Source organism: Magnolia sinica, chromosome 3, assembly GCF_029962835.1.
Source record: "Magnolia sinica isolate HGM2019 chromosome 3, MsV1, whole genome shotgun sequence".
Taxonomy (NCBI): domain Eukaryota; kingdom Viridiplantae; phylum Streptophyta; class Magnoliopsida; order Magnoliales; family Magnoliaceae; genus Magnolia; species Magnolia sinica.
In genome coordinates, this window is record NC_080575.1 from 117353914 (window position 1) to 117368987 (window position 15074).

At 41.4% G+C, this 15074-nt stretch overlaps 1 protein-coding gene and 1 pseudogene across 1 annotated transcript; one reads left to right on the forward strand and one right to left on the reverse strand.

The window, feature by feature from the left end:
- Positions 1-1817: 1817 nt before the first annotated feature.
- Positions 1818-3734, forward strand: LOC131240916 (protodermal factor 1-like; annotated as a pseudogene).
- A 4773-nt stretch (positions 3735-8507) lies between these two features.
- On the reverse strand, positions 8508-11771 carry LOC131240917 (uncharacterized). Its single transcript, XM_058239448.1, has 2 exons — positions 11643-11771; positions 8508-10204 (listed from the first exon to the last, which is right to left on the reverse strand). Exon 2 carries the CDS (start codon positions 10200-10202, stop codon positions 9165-9167), a length of 1038 nt encoding a protein of 345 aa, XP_058095431.1. The 5' UTR covers positions 10203-10204; positions 11643-11771; the 3' UTR covers positions 8508-9164.
- Between the last annotated feature and the right edge of the window lie 3303 nt (positions 11772-15074).

Below are 15074 nucleotides of genomic sequence, written 5' to 3' on the forward strand. Positions count from 1 at the left end.
TACGATCATTGCCATTTCCATATTTAGGAAACATTTTTGTAATATTCTCAACTAACTTTTTGAGTTGAAAGGTCGCGAAAATTTTATTAAATGAAAAATAGAAAAAATAACAGGCAAGGGGAACAAGGAGGCAGCCTAAATTAGCTAAGAAAATCCATATTACATCCCTTTAAAGATGAAAGAGCGCTAGCCCCTTCTATGATTAGCCCTCTTGCTCTTTGAACTATGCCAACCACTAGCTTACTGGAATTATTAAAGCACTGGTTGTTTCTTTCACCCCAGATGGCCCACTAAATTCTAAGCAAAGCCATTCTCCAAATAAGATTCTTATCAGTCCCTAGCCATACTGCATGGATCAAACGGATCAAAAGGTCCACGGACTTCGGTGAGGCCCACCTCATTTGGACGAGGTCGAGCATATCCGTCCAAACCGGACAAACAAAGGAGCAGTGCAAAAAGAGATGGTCCACTGACTCCTCATAACGTTTGGAATGATCATAACACTTTTCTAGAGATTATGAATAGTCAGGACTTTCCCAACCAGCCACCCGAACTCCCAACTGAATCTTGATGAGTACTCAGGAGGGAATAGAAGAACTTAATTGAGAACTTGCTCAATTTGTCGGCCAATCACACTATTTTATCCGGCTCATGATGGATTCACTCCAAAAGAGCAACTATTTTTAATGAATAATATTAAATAATATTAGTGATAGACTGGATGGATATAGAAGTAGCTAATGCTATATCTGCGGAAAGGCCATTTTGTCAACAATCTAGATCACTGGGACTTGGTTTTGAATAAAATTGATGCATTAGGAGAGTCTATCTAGGGGTCCGGCTCCATGGCTCAATGATAGAAATACCTTGTTTCAATACCGAGATCATAAGATCCAGTGCCTATGTGGTGTGGGTGGGTGGGTGAGCATGTGTGGTGTGTAAATAAAAAATAAAATAAAATAAGGACAGTCTATCTAGGGCAGGCAATAGATGTCCGTTTACTCAATTACTTAAAATATCTGGTCTAATAAGATTGGATTTGGCCATGAGATCTTTCATTAGATTCATAGATTTTGCCCCATTACCTAACTTCTAAGTGGGTCGAATATGGTTATTGCAATAGTCAATTCTCCCCATCCTACTTTCACAATAAAGATCCCTGATATGGAATCTCTCCTATTTAATTGATTGAATGGAAATTGTGGCTATGCTGGGTGGGGCTACAATGTCAACAGTTTGAATCATTGAACAAAAAGCCGCACTTGTGCAAACTAAAAGCCCTGGATGTAGAACCCACAGTTCTAAAACTCGCTGATTCAACTCAAAACTCGGCCAAGGCAACTCAACTCAGCAAGATTTCGAGCCTAGTCAATGAGAAACTCACTCATGGGATTGACTCGAAACTAACTTAGCTAGACTTATCGAGTCAGCTCACTGAGTTGCCGAGAAACTGGTTTGTGGGATCGACACATGCACCACATGTGTAGAAACAGAAGGGAGCGGAAGTACGTGGAAACTAGGGTAGCAATTACTTCAATAGCTGTTTATGTATACTGACGCTTGGCCCCAAAACTACATATAGAGGGTCGAGGGCAAACATACCAACATAAAATATACCTTTTCAGCCGCGTCACCAAAAAAAAAAAAAAAAAAAAAGCACCTATACTTTGGATTTTTTATTCGAGTAAATCCCCAGTTCCCATCATTAATTCCCATAAATGCAGTTCCACCAAACTACAAAAACTCTCTATCATGGCGGTATTTATTTGCTCCCTAAAAATGCAGCAGCACATTTTGTGTGTATATATATTGACTGGTATACCTTGGAGAGCATAGCTTCGCTTCAATATCCTTTTCTTCTTTTGCTTGTCTTTGCTGAGAGGTGGAGCAACTTGTACTTAATTAGCAGAAATGGAGAGGGAGAGAAGCAAAAGGCAAGTGTTGATGTGGCTACTGTTAGTAGGTCTGGTTTCTCACAATGTAGCTATTCCGGTGATGTGTGGAAGCTTGGAAGGGGTTGTTGGAGATCAAAAGAACTACTACCCACCTGACCCACATGCCGGGACTACACCCAAAAGCAAGTCTCTCTCTCTCTCTCTCTCTCTCTCTCTCATTCCTATGTACAGTGCCAACAATGCTAATTCTAAGTTGCCATGGTCCAGGTCCCCACAAAAGCCCTTCATATGGAACTCCATCACATGGGTCCGGTGGAAGCTGCGTGACGCCGCCCAAGAGTGGTGGTGGTTATTACCACACACCTCCAAGCAACAGCGGACGCACACCCCCTTCCATTACCCTGCCAGCCCCGCCTGTCGACCCTGGCACACCATCAACCCCACCGATGATTCCCAATCCCAACACGCCGCCCTTCTTCACCGGCACTTGCAAGTAAATAACTGAATCAATAATAATAAATAAATAAATAAAAGTGTTTCTCCTTCCTACTCCAAATGGCATTTCAGCAAATGATAATCCTAACCACGTTTTCTTAGTCATTTTCAGTTTAGGCTACTTACATTTTATCTTTGTTGAATACATTTTGAAATCCTTCCGAGAAAGAAATATTGTCTTGTGTGTGGCCCATCTTGATGGGATGGTTTCAGGTGTTGTCACCGCATGATCAGTTGTGGGACCAAGATCTAGTGACTCACGATCATGATGGATGTTAGTTCGTTGAATCACAATCGAAACAGATGTGGTACATGGTGCCATCACACTCGAACCTTCTAAATTTATCAAGAAATGAAAACTGCACTTACAACAGCCCAAAGCTGTACATTTGTGAGAAATCCAAGCCACTCATCGAAAAGATCGGTCCAATCTGATCATGAGAGTTGCCTGTGACTTTGCATCACCTAAATGGTCAAAACAAGAGAACCCCACTGATGGTGGCTACGTTCACGCGCAAATGCCAACTTGGCAAATTTGTTGTAGCCATTCATAAGGTGGGGCCCAGGGAAAAATTGCCCTGTTCCAATAATCAGACAATCCCACTCAACAGGTGGGTCACACATGTACAAGAAAAATGGGGAGAGAAAAATATTCGACGTAACCATGCGGCCCACTTCATTAATGGAGCGGCAGGATTCTTTGATCAGTGTCTCCACAGTGGGACCCACTTGATGAATGGTTCAGATCTCAAACATACTAACATGTTATACCAATGATAATTTCCTGTAGCTACTGGAGGACACATCCTGAGCTGATATGGGGACTCTTCGGCTTCTGGGGAACGGTGGCCGGCGCATTTGGTGTGGCAGCTACACCCGTTCTCAGGCAGAATCCTACCTTGCAGCAGGCACTCGCCAACACACGCCGCGATGGGATCGGCGCCCTTTACCGAGAAGGGACAGCGGCATTGCTCAACTCCATGGTTAACAAGAAGTTCCCATTCACAACCCAGCAAGTCAAGGATTGGTTCTCCGCGGGCCTTGCATCTGAAAAGGTTGCCGCCGCTCAGGCCCGCCTCTTCAAGCAAGCCAATGAGGGCCGGCTCAAGCCTCGAGCATGAAGAAGATACTTCTCTACTTTAGTAGTGTTGTTCTCTCAGTCTCTTCTGTTTGTTTCATTTTGAGATAGTTATTATGGTTGTGTGTAATGACGATATCTAATAACATATAGATAGATGATATCTCATTTAAATATTAGCTTGTTTAGGGACAAATCGTTCTAAAATTGTCAGCCTTAGAGCGTTTGGCTTAATCTAATTAAGAATGTTCTTTGTTTTTTAAGCATATGCATGGTTTGAACAAAATCTATTGTCCCAGCAAGTGGGACACACACAGGATCGCAGCAGGAAAATCTGCATGGTTTGAACAAAATCCTAAACATCTGATCAATGGGTTACTACCTGTTGAATGTGGGCCAAATGCCCTTAAAATCTAAGTCTATTAGTAGGGCATCGATTGAACGTGATTTGTGGGCCATGGCTCATACTTGATGCTGGAAACTACTTCCCTGCTCAATTCTGTCTTAAGGTCCATATTTAAGCTCTTTGGGCCATCTTTCCACAGAACCCAATTTCAGCACTCCACTTTTTTTGGGTACCAAATTTATGAGCGGAGAACCTATAAAGGTGCACAGATATAGGTGGATTGTGACATTGCAGGATGTTGACTCTAATGCATGTCCCCTTAGTCACTACAAAAGAGGAATTTCAACCCCAAACCACAGTCGTTAGTTAGCTCATTATCTTTCCAATGAGCTGTAGATGGCCCAAATTCAACACATGAGGCGACTCTATCCAAGAGAGGGGCTCTTCTATCTGAGAATTCTGAATCCTCTCGCACAAAACAGTGGCCAGTTTGTCCCCACATCAAACAGTTGTAACAGGAACTCTCTCTTTTCTTTTCTTTTCTTTTTTTCTTTTTTTTCCTGTTTCTGTTTCTTTTCTTTTCTTTTCTTTTTTCTATGCAGGCCTTCATTTGAACTACTTTGCATAAATCTAAAGATCATTTCATCATTCTCCCCAACCACTTGGTGGAAGCTTCTTTCTGGTTCGTTCCCTAGTAATTTCTCATTTTGATCACTCACAAAGGTTAGTTACATGTTGGAGTGTAAAGCTAAAATAACCTATAAGGGCCTGTTTGGATGCCTGTAAGTTCTTTAAAGTTGTAAGTCACTTACATGTGAAAGTCACTTACAAGTAAACAGGATGTAAGTTGTAAGTCACTTACATGTAAGTTGGTTTTTGTGTTTGGATAACCCGTAAGTTATTTACAGGTAAGAAGCTGTATATTCACATCGAACCAAGTTTAGCATAGGGAATCATTCCAAAATGTTAAGATTACATTTTTTTTTTTTAAAAAAAAAAAAAAAAAACAACTTGGCACCAAATATACAATTTTGTTAGACCCATCTAGATAAATATTTAAGCAAATTCTTAAGCTAGAACAATCATCAAGTTAGTCATAAAAGTGACCTACGGATTCAAAATACCTATAACATAGAGCAACAACTTAACATAAGAATTCATAGGAAACTATGGGAAATTTTTAATTGGGCTCATTAAGAAATATTTTTGTTGTAGCTAGATGATTGGGTTCTTTGACGGATTTACAACAAGAAGAATGACTATAAGAAAATAGTGCAACATACTAAAGAAACATCCCACAAAGAGACTGGATTCTTTCGAGGCCATTAAAGACATTAGATCAGCCAGTACTCCAGATGCAGATGTTGATAACAACTCATTTATAGAGTTGGATCGTTTATGATTCAAATTGTTGGAAACAACTTAGCTTTCTCACTCAATGCCAATCTTGAAATCCTTAATAGAGCTTGATCATTGGATAACTTCTAGGACCACACACAAGATGGTTTAATAAAATAAAAATGGTCCATTTTAATGGGCAATAGTTAAATTATATATATATATATATATAAGAGCAATGGTCCACCTTGATGGACTGGACCATGGGACCCACCTTGATGTATGTTTCATCAGTTCATTATGAGGCATGGCCCAAAATAAATAAATAAATAAATCCAAATCTTAGATGAGCCACACCACAAGAAACAATGGTAATTGAATGCCCACTAATACAATTTCTTGTGGGCCGCAAAAGAGTTGGATCAAGCTTGTATTTATGTTTTCCCTTATCTATGTATGTGTGACCTTATCAACAGGTTGGATGGCAAATAAACATAACGATGGGCCCTGTGTAGTCTTTAATGGTGGACATTCAATCACCACTGTTTCTTGTGATGTGACCCACCTGAGATTTGGATTTGCCTCATTTTTTTGCCCAAGCTCTAAAACGAGATTGCAGAATTGATGGACAGTGTGGATATATCAATACATAAGGTGGGCCCCACTGTCACAGCCTCACCGTATCAGGCCCACTTCAAAAGCAAGAAAAAAAGAGAGAGGCACACGACAATTGTAGAGAGAGAGAGAGAGAGAGAGAGAGAGAGAGAGAGAGAGAGAGATTGGAGCTGATTGCAGGTAGGCTGTTGGTGCATTTCTCTCCCTTTCCCTCTTTTCAAAAATCCGTATGTTGGGCCTGTAAGTCACTTACAGGGAAGTGACTTCTCACCCCAGCCCCCTGCAACAGGTTGTAAGTCACTTGCAGGTGAATTTCCTCCCCCAAACACCACCTGTAAGTGACTTCCCTGTCAAGTCACTTACATTTTACCCAACTTACAGGCATCCAAACAGGCCCTAAGGGATCTCTATGACCATCTACCAGGTGTGGGCGCTGCTTGTACATGACCTTACCATGTACTCATCTACGAGGAGCAGGTCTTAGAGGCATTGACAAAGTAGTGGATCCTAATGAATATAATAAGCATGCAACCAGACAACGAAACCATAAAAGGTAAATTCAAGGAGCAAGGATCCTAGAGAACAATGGCAAGAAAGATGGTATGGGATTAAGGGCTGGCTTGCAAGAGGACAGAAAAGGCAGTTATGCCTTATTTCAAGACCACAAGTTCGGAAAGTGCAAAAACCCCATTCTGCATTAAGAAAGGTATTCCATAATGCTAATGGCGGTTGTTACGGCCACCATTGTTACCATTACGATACAGGCTGTAATGGCTGTTACAAATATAATTTTAAAAAGATGAATATTTCAGCCACATAATGGTCCGTTAGCAACCCGGTAACAGTCCATTACAGGGCTGCTACAGCCGTTACAGAAAAATACAGGGCAGTTACGGGTCAATTTTTTCATAACAGCCGTAACAACCCTGCAATGTGTAATGGTTACCACTGTTACTGTTACGTAACCATTTTGGACTACCTTGGCATTGAGCGGGATTGAAGAACTCTCTAGCTCCCTGTTGCCTTTTAGGGCCAATGGCCATTCTGCTTAATGTTAACAAACACACGTGCTTGTGCATTGACAATGTGCAGTTTTGAGACCAAGCGTCCCTGCTGCAATCTAGGATCATGTATTAGAAACCATGCTAATGTTTGTATTTGGTCAAGCTGGTACTTGCAATGTTGACTTCTGTGAAAATCACCACACATCATGGGCATTTATGCCTTGGTTGTAACTTGTGAGAAAGGGCGACATCATCAACTTCCATTGAAACCATTATAAAATAGCAAAATTTCCTTCTAATTTTGGTAGTAGAATTGTGTAGTAAAGTAGGAAATGGGTTATGGTGCAAATATCATTGTGCTGGATATAATTAATTTTGATGTTTGGTGATTCTCAACCTTTTCATCTACATGTTTTTTTTTTTTTTAAATAAAATTAATTAATTAATTAATTAATTTAATAAACTGAATCTTTATTAAATAGAAAAAAGGAAAAAACAAAACAGCAAACAGGAGGAGGGAAATCAGGCCGCTGAGATAGCAGGCCGATCACCCTCCTAATTAAAGAAAGTAACAGCTATCTGAGTTAACGTAGATAGAGGCCCACTCTACTGTAAAATGCTGAACTCTACTCTGAATAGATTTGGATGAATTAGAGATATCATTAAAGCACCTCCCGTTCCTTTCATCTACATGTTTTCTTAAACCAAATAATTTTAAAAAGAAAAAAAAGTTTTGGGAGTGTTTAACAAGTTAGAAATGTTAACCAAAGAATTTTAAAAAAGAGTACACATTTCTAAAACTATAGCTTGTAGTGATGAATAAAGCTGATGGGGGTTTCGACATGCTTTCAATGGAAATGCTCTCAATTTCATGTCCTGAACTCCTGCTGCATGAAATAGGCAGACAAAAACAACATGACTGGAACTGCAATAATCCTAAATTTTACGAATTATGTTAGCGGTAAATGCAGAAGCCTTTGGATTGAAGCTTTCAAACAGCATCACACATAAATAGCAGATTGTCTATGGTTGAGCTTAAAGACATCTTTGAGGGGATCTATTTAAAATATCTCGATAACAGATGGATGAAGTAATTACAGGAAAATAGCCTCTTTGAGAAATAACCACTTTCTAAATGGATATAAATTAGTTACACTGATGGATGAATTCAACCATAAAATGCACAATAAAGGATCTATACAACACAGAATTGCCACAACAGCAAAAGACTTGGGCTGCATTTGGATACACAAGTGAATTGGATTGTGAACATCCAGTATGAGAAAAGGAAATGACAAAAGCCAATGATGGCTCCTAGCATTACTAATAGGGGTGCAGCTAGGGCGAGTTGGGTCAGGATGAGGGTCAATCCAAGCCCAACCCAACTTCAAGAGGACCTAACCAGCAACCCAACCGGAATTCCAACCCGAGGTGCCCAACCCAAATCCAAGAATTCCTCTAAACTGAGCCAACCCGACCCAACCTGACCCAACCCACTTAAACCTGACCCAAATTTGCTCAACCTGATTTCAAATCGGGTTAGAATTTTCCAGCCCAAGGACCTTGACAACCCAACCCAACTGGAACTCAGGTGGGGTCAGTCACCTGAACCTAAGTTGCAGCTCTAGTTAATAACAGAGAAGTAGCTCTTGAACTGCGGTCGCTTTCATTCAAGACAGATGTGAAAGTAATGTGATCAAGTTTTAGACCCCTAACACGTACGAATACGCAGGATGGAAATCACATTTTGGTACATTTCACTTTATGGGGAATAGTAATTGCAATTCAATTCACAAAAGCATCCATACACACCCTTACTAAGCATACATCGAATGCAGGAAAGAACAAAGAAAAAGAAAACACAAAACTTTATCAAACGTACCTTAAGATCAAGGTTTCACCCATGCAGGTACGGTTCCATGCCTCAGTGGTAGACAGACTCTATTTCAATACTGAGATCATGAGATCGAGTGCTCATGTGGTTTGGGTGTGTGTGTGTGTGTAAAAAAAATGGTATTCACCCATGCTATAAATTTATGAACAGAAAAGGTATCTGTTTAACTGAGAAAATTAACCCCACTTTCCACCTTCCTTTCCTACATGGAAGCCTTTGATGGATCTTACATAGCCCCTCCTCTGTTCAGGTTTCACCTCAGATTTCCAAGACATAATAACTCCAGAAAACAGCTATCAACTTCAGAAACTTCTCCTTCATATCATGTATTTCAATCGACCGTAGAATGTCCATTTTTTATTTTTCAGTTCAAAATCTCTTTTTCTATTAGCAGGGGCAAATGAGAATCTGTAGAAAAGATGTCAGTCATCCAATATTCAAGGACTCAACAATCTCTCCTATGACAATAGCAACACTGTTCAAAATGTCCACCTAGTGATCAGGTCATGTGAGATTCAAACCATTTGAATATTTGCTCTGACTGCAAACTGGTCATCTCATGGTAGGCAAATGCAAGATTCATCTCTTCCTGAATGTGATTGGCCCATTCATTCTTATCAGATAATAAATCTGTTCCCTCGATAGCTTCCTTCCAAGGAATCGCACGCCCATCATTTTTCATATAACCATTATCGTCCATGAAACCTTTATCACGGAATAGTTCAAATAGCTTGAAGGAAACGGTCTGATCCAAACCTGGAATCCTGTCTGATAGAAGGTCTGGAGTCAAGGGAAACTCCATACATTTAATCTCGGCCACGGGGATTCCTTTCTTCTTAAGAGCTTCCATGTATTCACCTATCATCTTCATACGTCTTTGGTCTTTGGGCATGTGTACGAAAAGGGTAGGAGGGTAATCTGCCGGAATATCCATATTACCAAACTTCCCTTCTGCAATCATCAATGTAATGGCACTAAATCTCATATCTTTGGCAAGTACAGAAACAAAGTACCCTCCAGAAGATGCCCCTAGAGCCATAACTGGAAGCTTTTCGAGCTTATTTTCCCCAATAAACCATTTAATAATTCCTTTTACCCTATCTTTTTCCTTCCCAAATGACCAGCATATTCCAGTGCTCGATACTGTTAGGACGGCAAATTTCCGAGCGAGAGCATTTAGGACAATTAGCCTTTCCTCGGGCAAGCCAACACAATTCGGGCAGCTCGGCGATCTGTCCCAAAAGTTCACCGCTCGACCACTGCACCCATGTGCTAGAAAGAGAACCGCCTTGGGCGAATCAGGTATCTGCCAAATCACATCTGTTCCATTCATGAATTCTAAAGAAGGGTGGAATTCGACGGAAGACCGAAAGCTGTTCCATTTTAGCTTCGGAAGACCAAACGAAGTATCAGGTTTTCCCTTGTTTTTCAGAAGCAATATGAAGACCGCGAGAATTAGAAGAGATGCAAAAGCTGCCAGTCGGAAATTTCCTGCTGCATGCCATGGTTTTGTTGGCCTGTAAACACGCCTCATCATTTCTGCAAACACAAATCATGAAAGATAAGGACCAACTTGGATATCTTTGCAATGTGGATTGGCCTTGGAATGAGAACACAACCGCAACAGTTCCAACCCATTAGCATGCCTTTCTCATTTTGGGGCACGTTTTGCAGACATGAGCCTTTGGTGCACATCCAGATTCCAGACAGATGTACCAAACAGCTCCACCTCTGCAAAATTTATATGAGTGACGGGAAGTGAGTTTGATTCCATTTGCATTCTAGGGTATGCCCAAACAGGTCTTCTCTAATCCAATTCAATTTGATCGGCTTGAATTTAAAATGTCCTCTTTTCCATTGGATGAATTCAATTAAGAGAAATTCCAAATGTTCATGAAGTGATCCTCAAGAAAATGACATGAATTGATCACCTACAATTACAATGTAGAATGCTGAAAGACTACACGACAATCTGAAGCCCCATCAAATCATGATTCACAAAACAAAGCAAATTCCCTTAAACCTGCAGAGGAAAATGAAAAGAAATAACAAAAAGAGACCTAAAGAAGAACATGGATTCTTGCATGACTAAGAAGGTATCCTTCTGTGTAGCAGGCCTGCCACAACCATCACACAGCACCCAATCTTCAGCATACGCGTGAGCCTGTATGGTGATCCAGACCATTCATCCTGTGGACCCCACTGTTGATGGACCAAGGCCAGTAAATTACACCGAACTGACCAATGCACTATAACATGCGTTTCAACCATCCATTCACACCCTACCAATTAAATGGTTGGATCGTCCGATCAGCCCCATACATGAGGCTCTTCCCAATCCACAATGAGGCCCAGTGGATCAAAGGTCCTGATATCCGTACAAGTGACCACGTGTACGGTAGAGATTGGACTATGTATATTTCTGCTCAACCTCCAAACGGATAATAAACTAATTAGCAATTGCAGCATTTTAATTTCGTTAGTATCCAAGGGTCGTGATTCAATGAGGGATACTCATTTGAGGAAGCGGAAAACGTGACAGAGATCCTGGCCATTCATCAGGTAGGGCACACTGCCAACATTCCATAGACCAAAATAATGTTGGCCCACTGATCAAAAATGGGCGGTTAGAGAAAACTAGGGTCCAATGGTTCAAATTCAACGCACGTGTGTGGCTCACTTGATGAGTTTACTGCCTGAATATTTTCGTCTGTGGCATGGTCACAATGCGTCCTACATGATGAATGGCCCGGATCTCTGACACGTGTTCTGGAGGGGCCCTCACTGAATCACAGCCCTAGAAAAATCGGAATCAGGCTGAAATTTGCAACTGGGAAAATCTCAATCTCAGTGAATTCGCTTGAAATTTTAAAGAGGATTGGAGGAAAAACTAATCCAAATTACAAACGGAAGAAATCATGAATTGATGGAAACTTGAGAATCGAAAGGAAAAGTAATGAATTCGGAATTCTCGTACCTGGAAAACGAAGAGATCCTTGTAGAAAAGGAAGAGGAAAAGCCCCCTTTTGCTCTGCTGCGAAAGAGATGAGTTCTCGTGAGTGAGAGGAGATTCGGTTGGCGTTAGGTACAACTCGGGCGGGTTGGTTCGGGCGCGGAGGGGTACCACCAGGATCTAGTTAGAGGCGACGATCCTGTCAGGGTATATGTGGGGCCAACTGTAATGTATATGTTTTATCCACGCCGTCCATCCATTTTTACATATCATTTTAGGCCATTTGATTAAAAAGGAGGCAGATTGAAGACTCAAGTTGACCACACCACTGGAAGCAGTGAGGATTGAATTCTTACCGTTGAAAACTTCCTAGGCCCACTGTGATGTTTATTTACCATCCAACCTGTTCATAAGGTCACATAGACCTGTATGGAGGGTAAACATAAATATCAGCTTAATCTAAAACTTCTGTGCCCCGAAGAAGTTTTCAACAGAAAGGTTTCAATTCCCGCTGCTTCCTTGGTGTGGTCCAATTGAGCCTTCAATCTGCCCCCATTTTATGATTATGGTCTGAAATGATATTTCAAAATAGATGGACGGCATGGATAAAACATATGGTGGACCTCACAGAGCCACTGACAGGACCGTCCGTCTCTAGCTAGTTGCTGGTGGAGGTTGCGCCCAACCGCGCCCGGTTGGGTCCCGTTGAGGGTTGACCCAACCACAACCCAAAATCAAGGCTCAGCCCAAATCCCGAGTTACCTAACCCAACACAAGGTTTTTAATATTTAATTCGGTCCACGGGTTGGATTGGGTCGGTTTGATCCGGTTAGGTTGGATTAACATTAATAAATTAACAGATGAAGTGAAATATTACCTATAAAAAAAATAACAATATCAAGATAAAGATTTGAATCTTAACCTTTAATTTTTATATTGAATGACAAATATTGAAAATTTTATCTGTCTACTGATGGTGATTGTTGCAATCATCCTTTTAATGTAAGTTTCTTGCAGGGTTGCCCATTTTTCATAGAGTCCACAACATGGACTGTAATCTGATTATTGGACCACGTAGCATGTGGCACCAATAGGGGTGTACATCGAGTTGAGTTGGCCTCAGCTCAACTCTGCTCGGCCACTAGCTGACCTTAACTCGAACTCAACTTGGCTCGGCTCCCTCCTCAAGCTAGACTGGCCAGCTTGGCTCAGTTCGGTCAGCAGCTCGGGCCAGTTCGAGTTGAGTTCGAGCCAAGATCGAGCTAAGTTTGTCATTGCATCATTTTCACAAACAGCCGGACTGCACCTTCAAAATCTATTGTGTTTGAAACAATAGCAGTGGTTTTACAGGTATTTCATCAAACACCTTCTAAGCAACATAAAAATTAAGAAAAAAAAAGAGTGTTGGTTTCATATACATACCTTCCTTGATACCAACCACACTTCTTTGAGTTATTTCATCAAACACTTGGTGAGCAACATCAATATCAAAGTAACAGAGTCACCGAACTGATTCGATTCAAGTTCGTTTCAAGCTGGGTTCGATCTAAGCCGAGTCGATCTGGGCGAGCTCGAATTCATTTTCGAGCTCAAAAAATCAGCTCGACTCGGCTCAAACTCGGCTTCAAACCAAGTCGAATAGCTTTTTCGAGTCAAGTAGAGCGAGCTAACTGAGCTAGCTCGGTTCGTGCACACCTCTAGCGCCCAATAAGCAGCAACACACCTTGGATCATGAAGAACCATGATAGAAGCAAAACAAACTCTTCAAATAGAGTTTCAAGTCATATTCATTGAAGAGCTTCTCCTGTGAGGAGATGGAACAACATGTGTGAAAGATCTCCAAGGAGCCCACTCGTGCTAGAAATCCGTGCCATTAATCAAGTAGTGCACAATGTAAATTTGCTATGGCCCAAAAAAATAATTAAGAACGCCTGATCATGCAGGTCAAATGTCAGGTTGTCCGGTCCTTACTCTTGCTCCGGTGGTAGACTCTCAGGAGTTTCAACATCTGGTCAAGGGTTCGAGTACCATAGGTGGTGAAATCCCACTATGGCGCGAGTGTGTGGGAGTGTGTGTGCGTGTGTTAAACAAAAAATAAAAATAAAAATGTCAGGATGCCCAAGGACTCTAACCAGACTCGATCCAACAAAACCAAACTGAAACTTTGGGTGGGACCAGTTTTGTTCGGCTTTACTCAACCGAAATAGCACTCTGATTGGCATTTCTACCTTTCATCCTTTGGATGCACACACAGTTCATTTATGAAAAAGATGTCTAAAGGACATGGATGTCATGGTGTTCTGTTTGGCAATGGCACACGTGCATGAGATATCGGACTTTTAAATCCTCAAATGTCAACATGCCAGGCTATGAAACGTCAGGGTTCTGTTTGGGCGGTGGGATTAGAAAGGATTGGGTGGGATGGGATTCAAAAAACATACTTATTACCCATGGCAGGGATGGTCCCCTGTCGCCATGGGATAAGCTTAATGACATGCTTTGTTGGTAATATGGTGGTACATTGAATGGATATCTACACCATCATTTGAAATTATTGAGAATAACACACGTGTTATATCTAAACCGTTCATTTGTTTGGTAATACGGTGGTACATTGAATGGATATCCTCACCAGCCGTTCATTTGTTTTATAATATGGTGGTACATTGAATGGATATCCTCAGCTTTGTTGGTAATACAGTGGTACATTGAATGGATATTCTCACCATCATTTGAAATTACCGAGAATAACACATCTGTTATAGCTAAATTGTTCATTTGTTTTGTAACCTCCTTTTATGGCCTGGGCCTAAAAATGAGGTAGATCCAAAACTTATGTGGCCCCAATGAAGTTTTCAACAGTGAGTATTCAATCCCCGTTGCTTTCTATGGTGGGGTCCACTTGAGCTTTAGATTTACCTATTTTTTGGTCCATGCTCTAAAATAATCTCGATAAATGGGTGGACAGTGTGGATATAGCCCACACATCATGGTGGGACTTACACAACTTGCTAACATTGAGTGAATTGGGCACGAGACCCAATGCAATTCCATTTTATGTAATTCCAAGCTTTTCCGTTCTTCCCGAGTGGAATTGGCACAGGTCCAGATGAGTCCCAGCCCGCCTAATCCCTTCTAATCCCACCGCCGAAACAGGCCAAGCAGATTACGTTGATGCAGTGGAAGGATTTCTCCGGGGACAGCTGCATACATTCCACCCCTTCCACTTGCGTCACAACTTTTTAATTTGCATATAACCCATCCAAGTTTGGAAGCCTTCTGTCGAAGGAACGCGTCCAGCAGCCAGCTCATCCGCCGAAAGGTATTGAAGGACGCGTACCTGTGATTTTTGCAGATGAGCTGGCTGCTGGACGCATTCCTTCACCACCTTTGTCCAAATGCAATAAATTCCCTCGTGGACATGGACATCCATGTCGTGGGTGGAACTTTCCATGC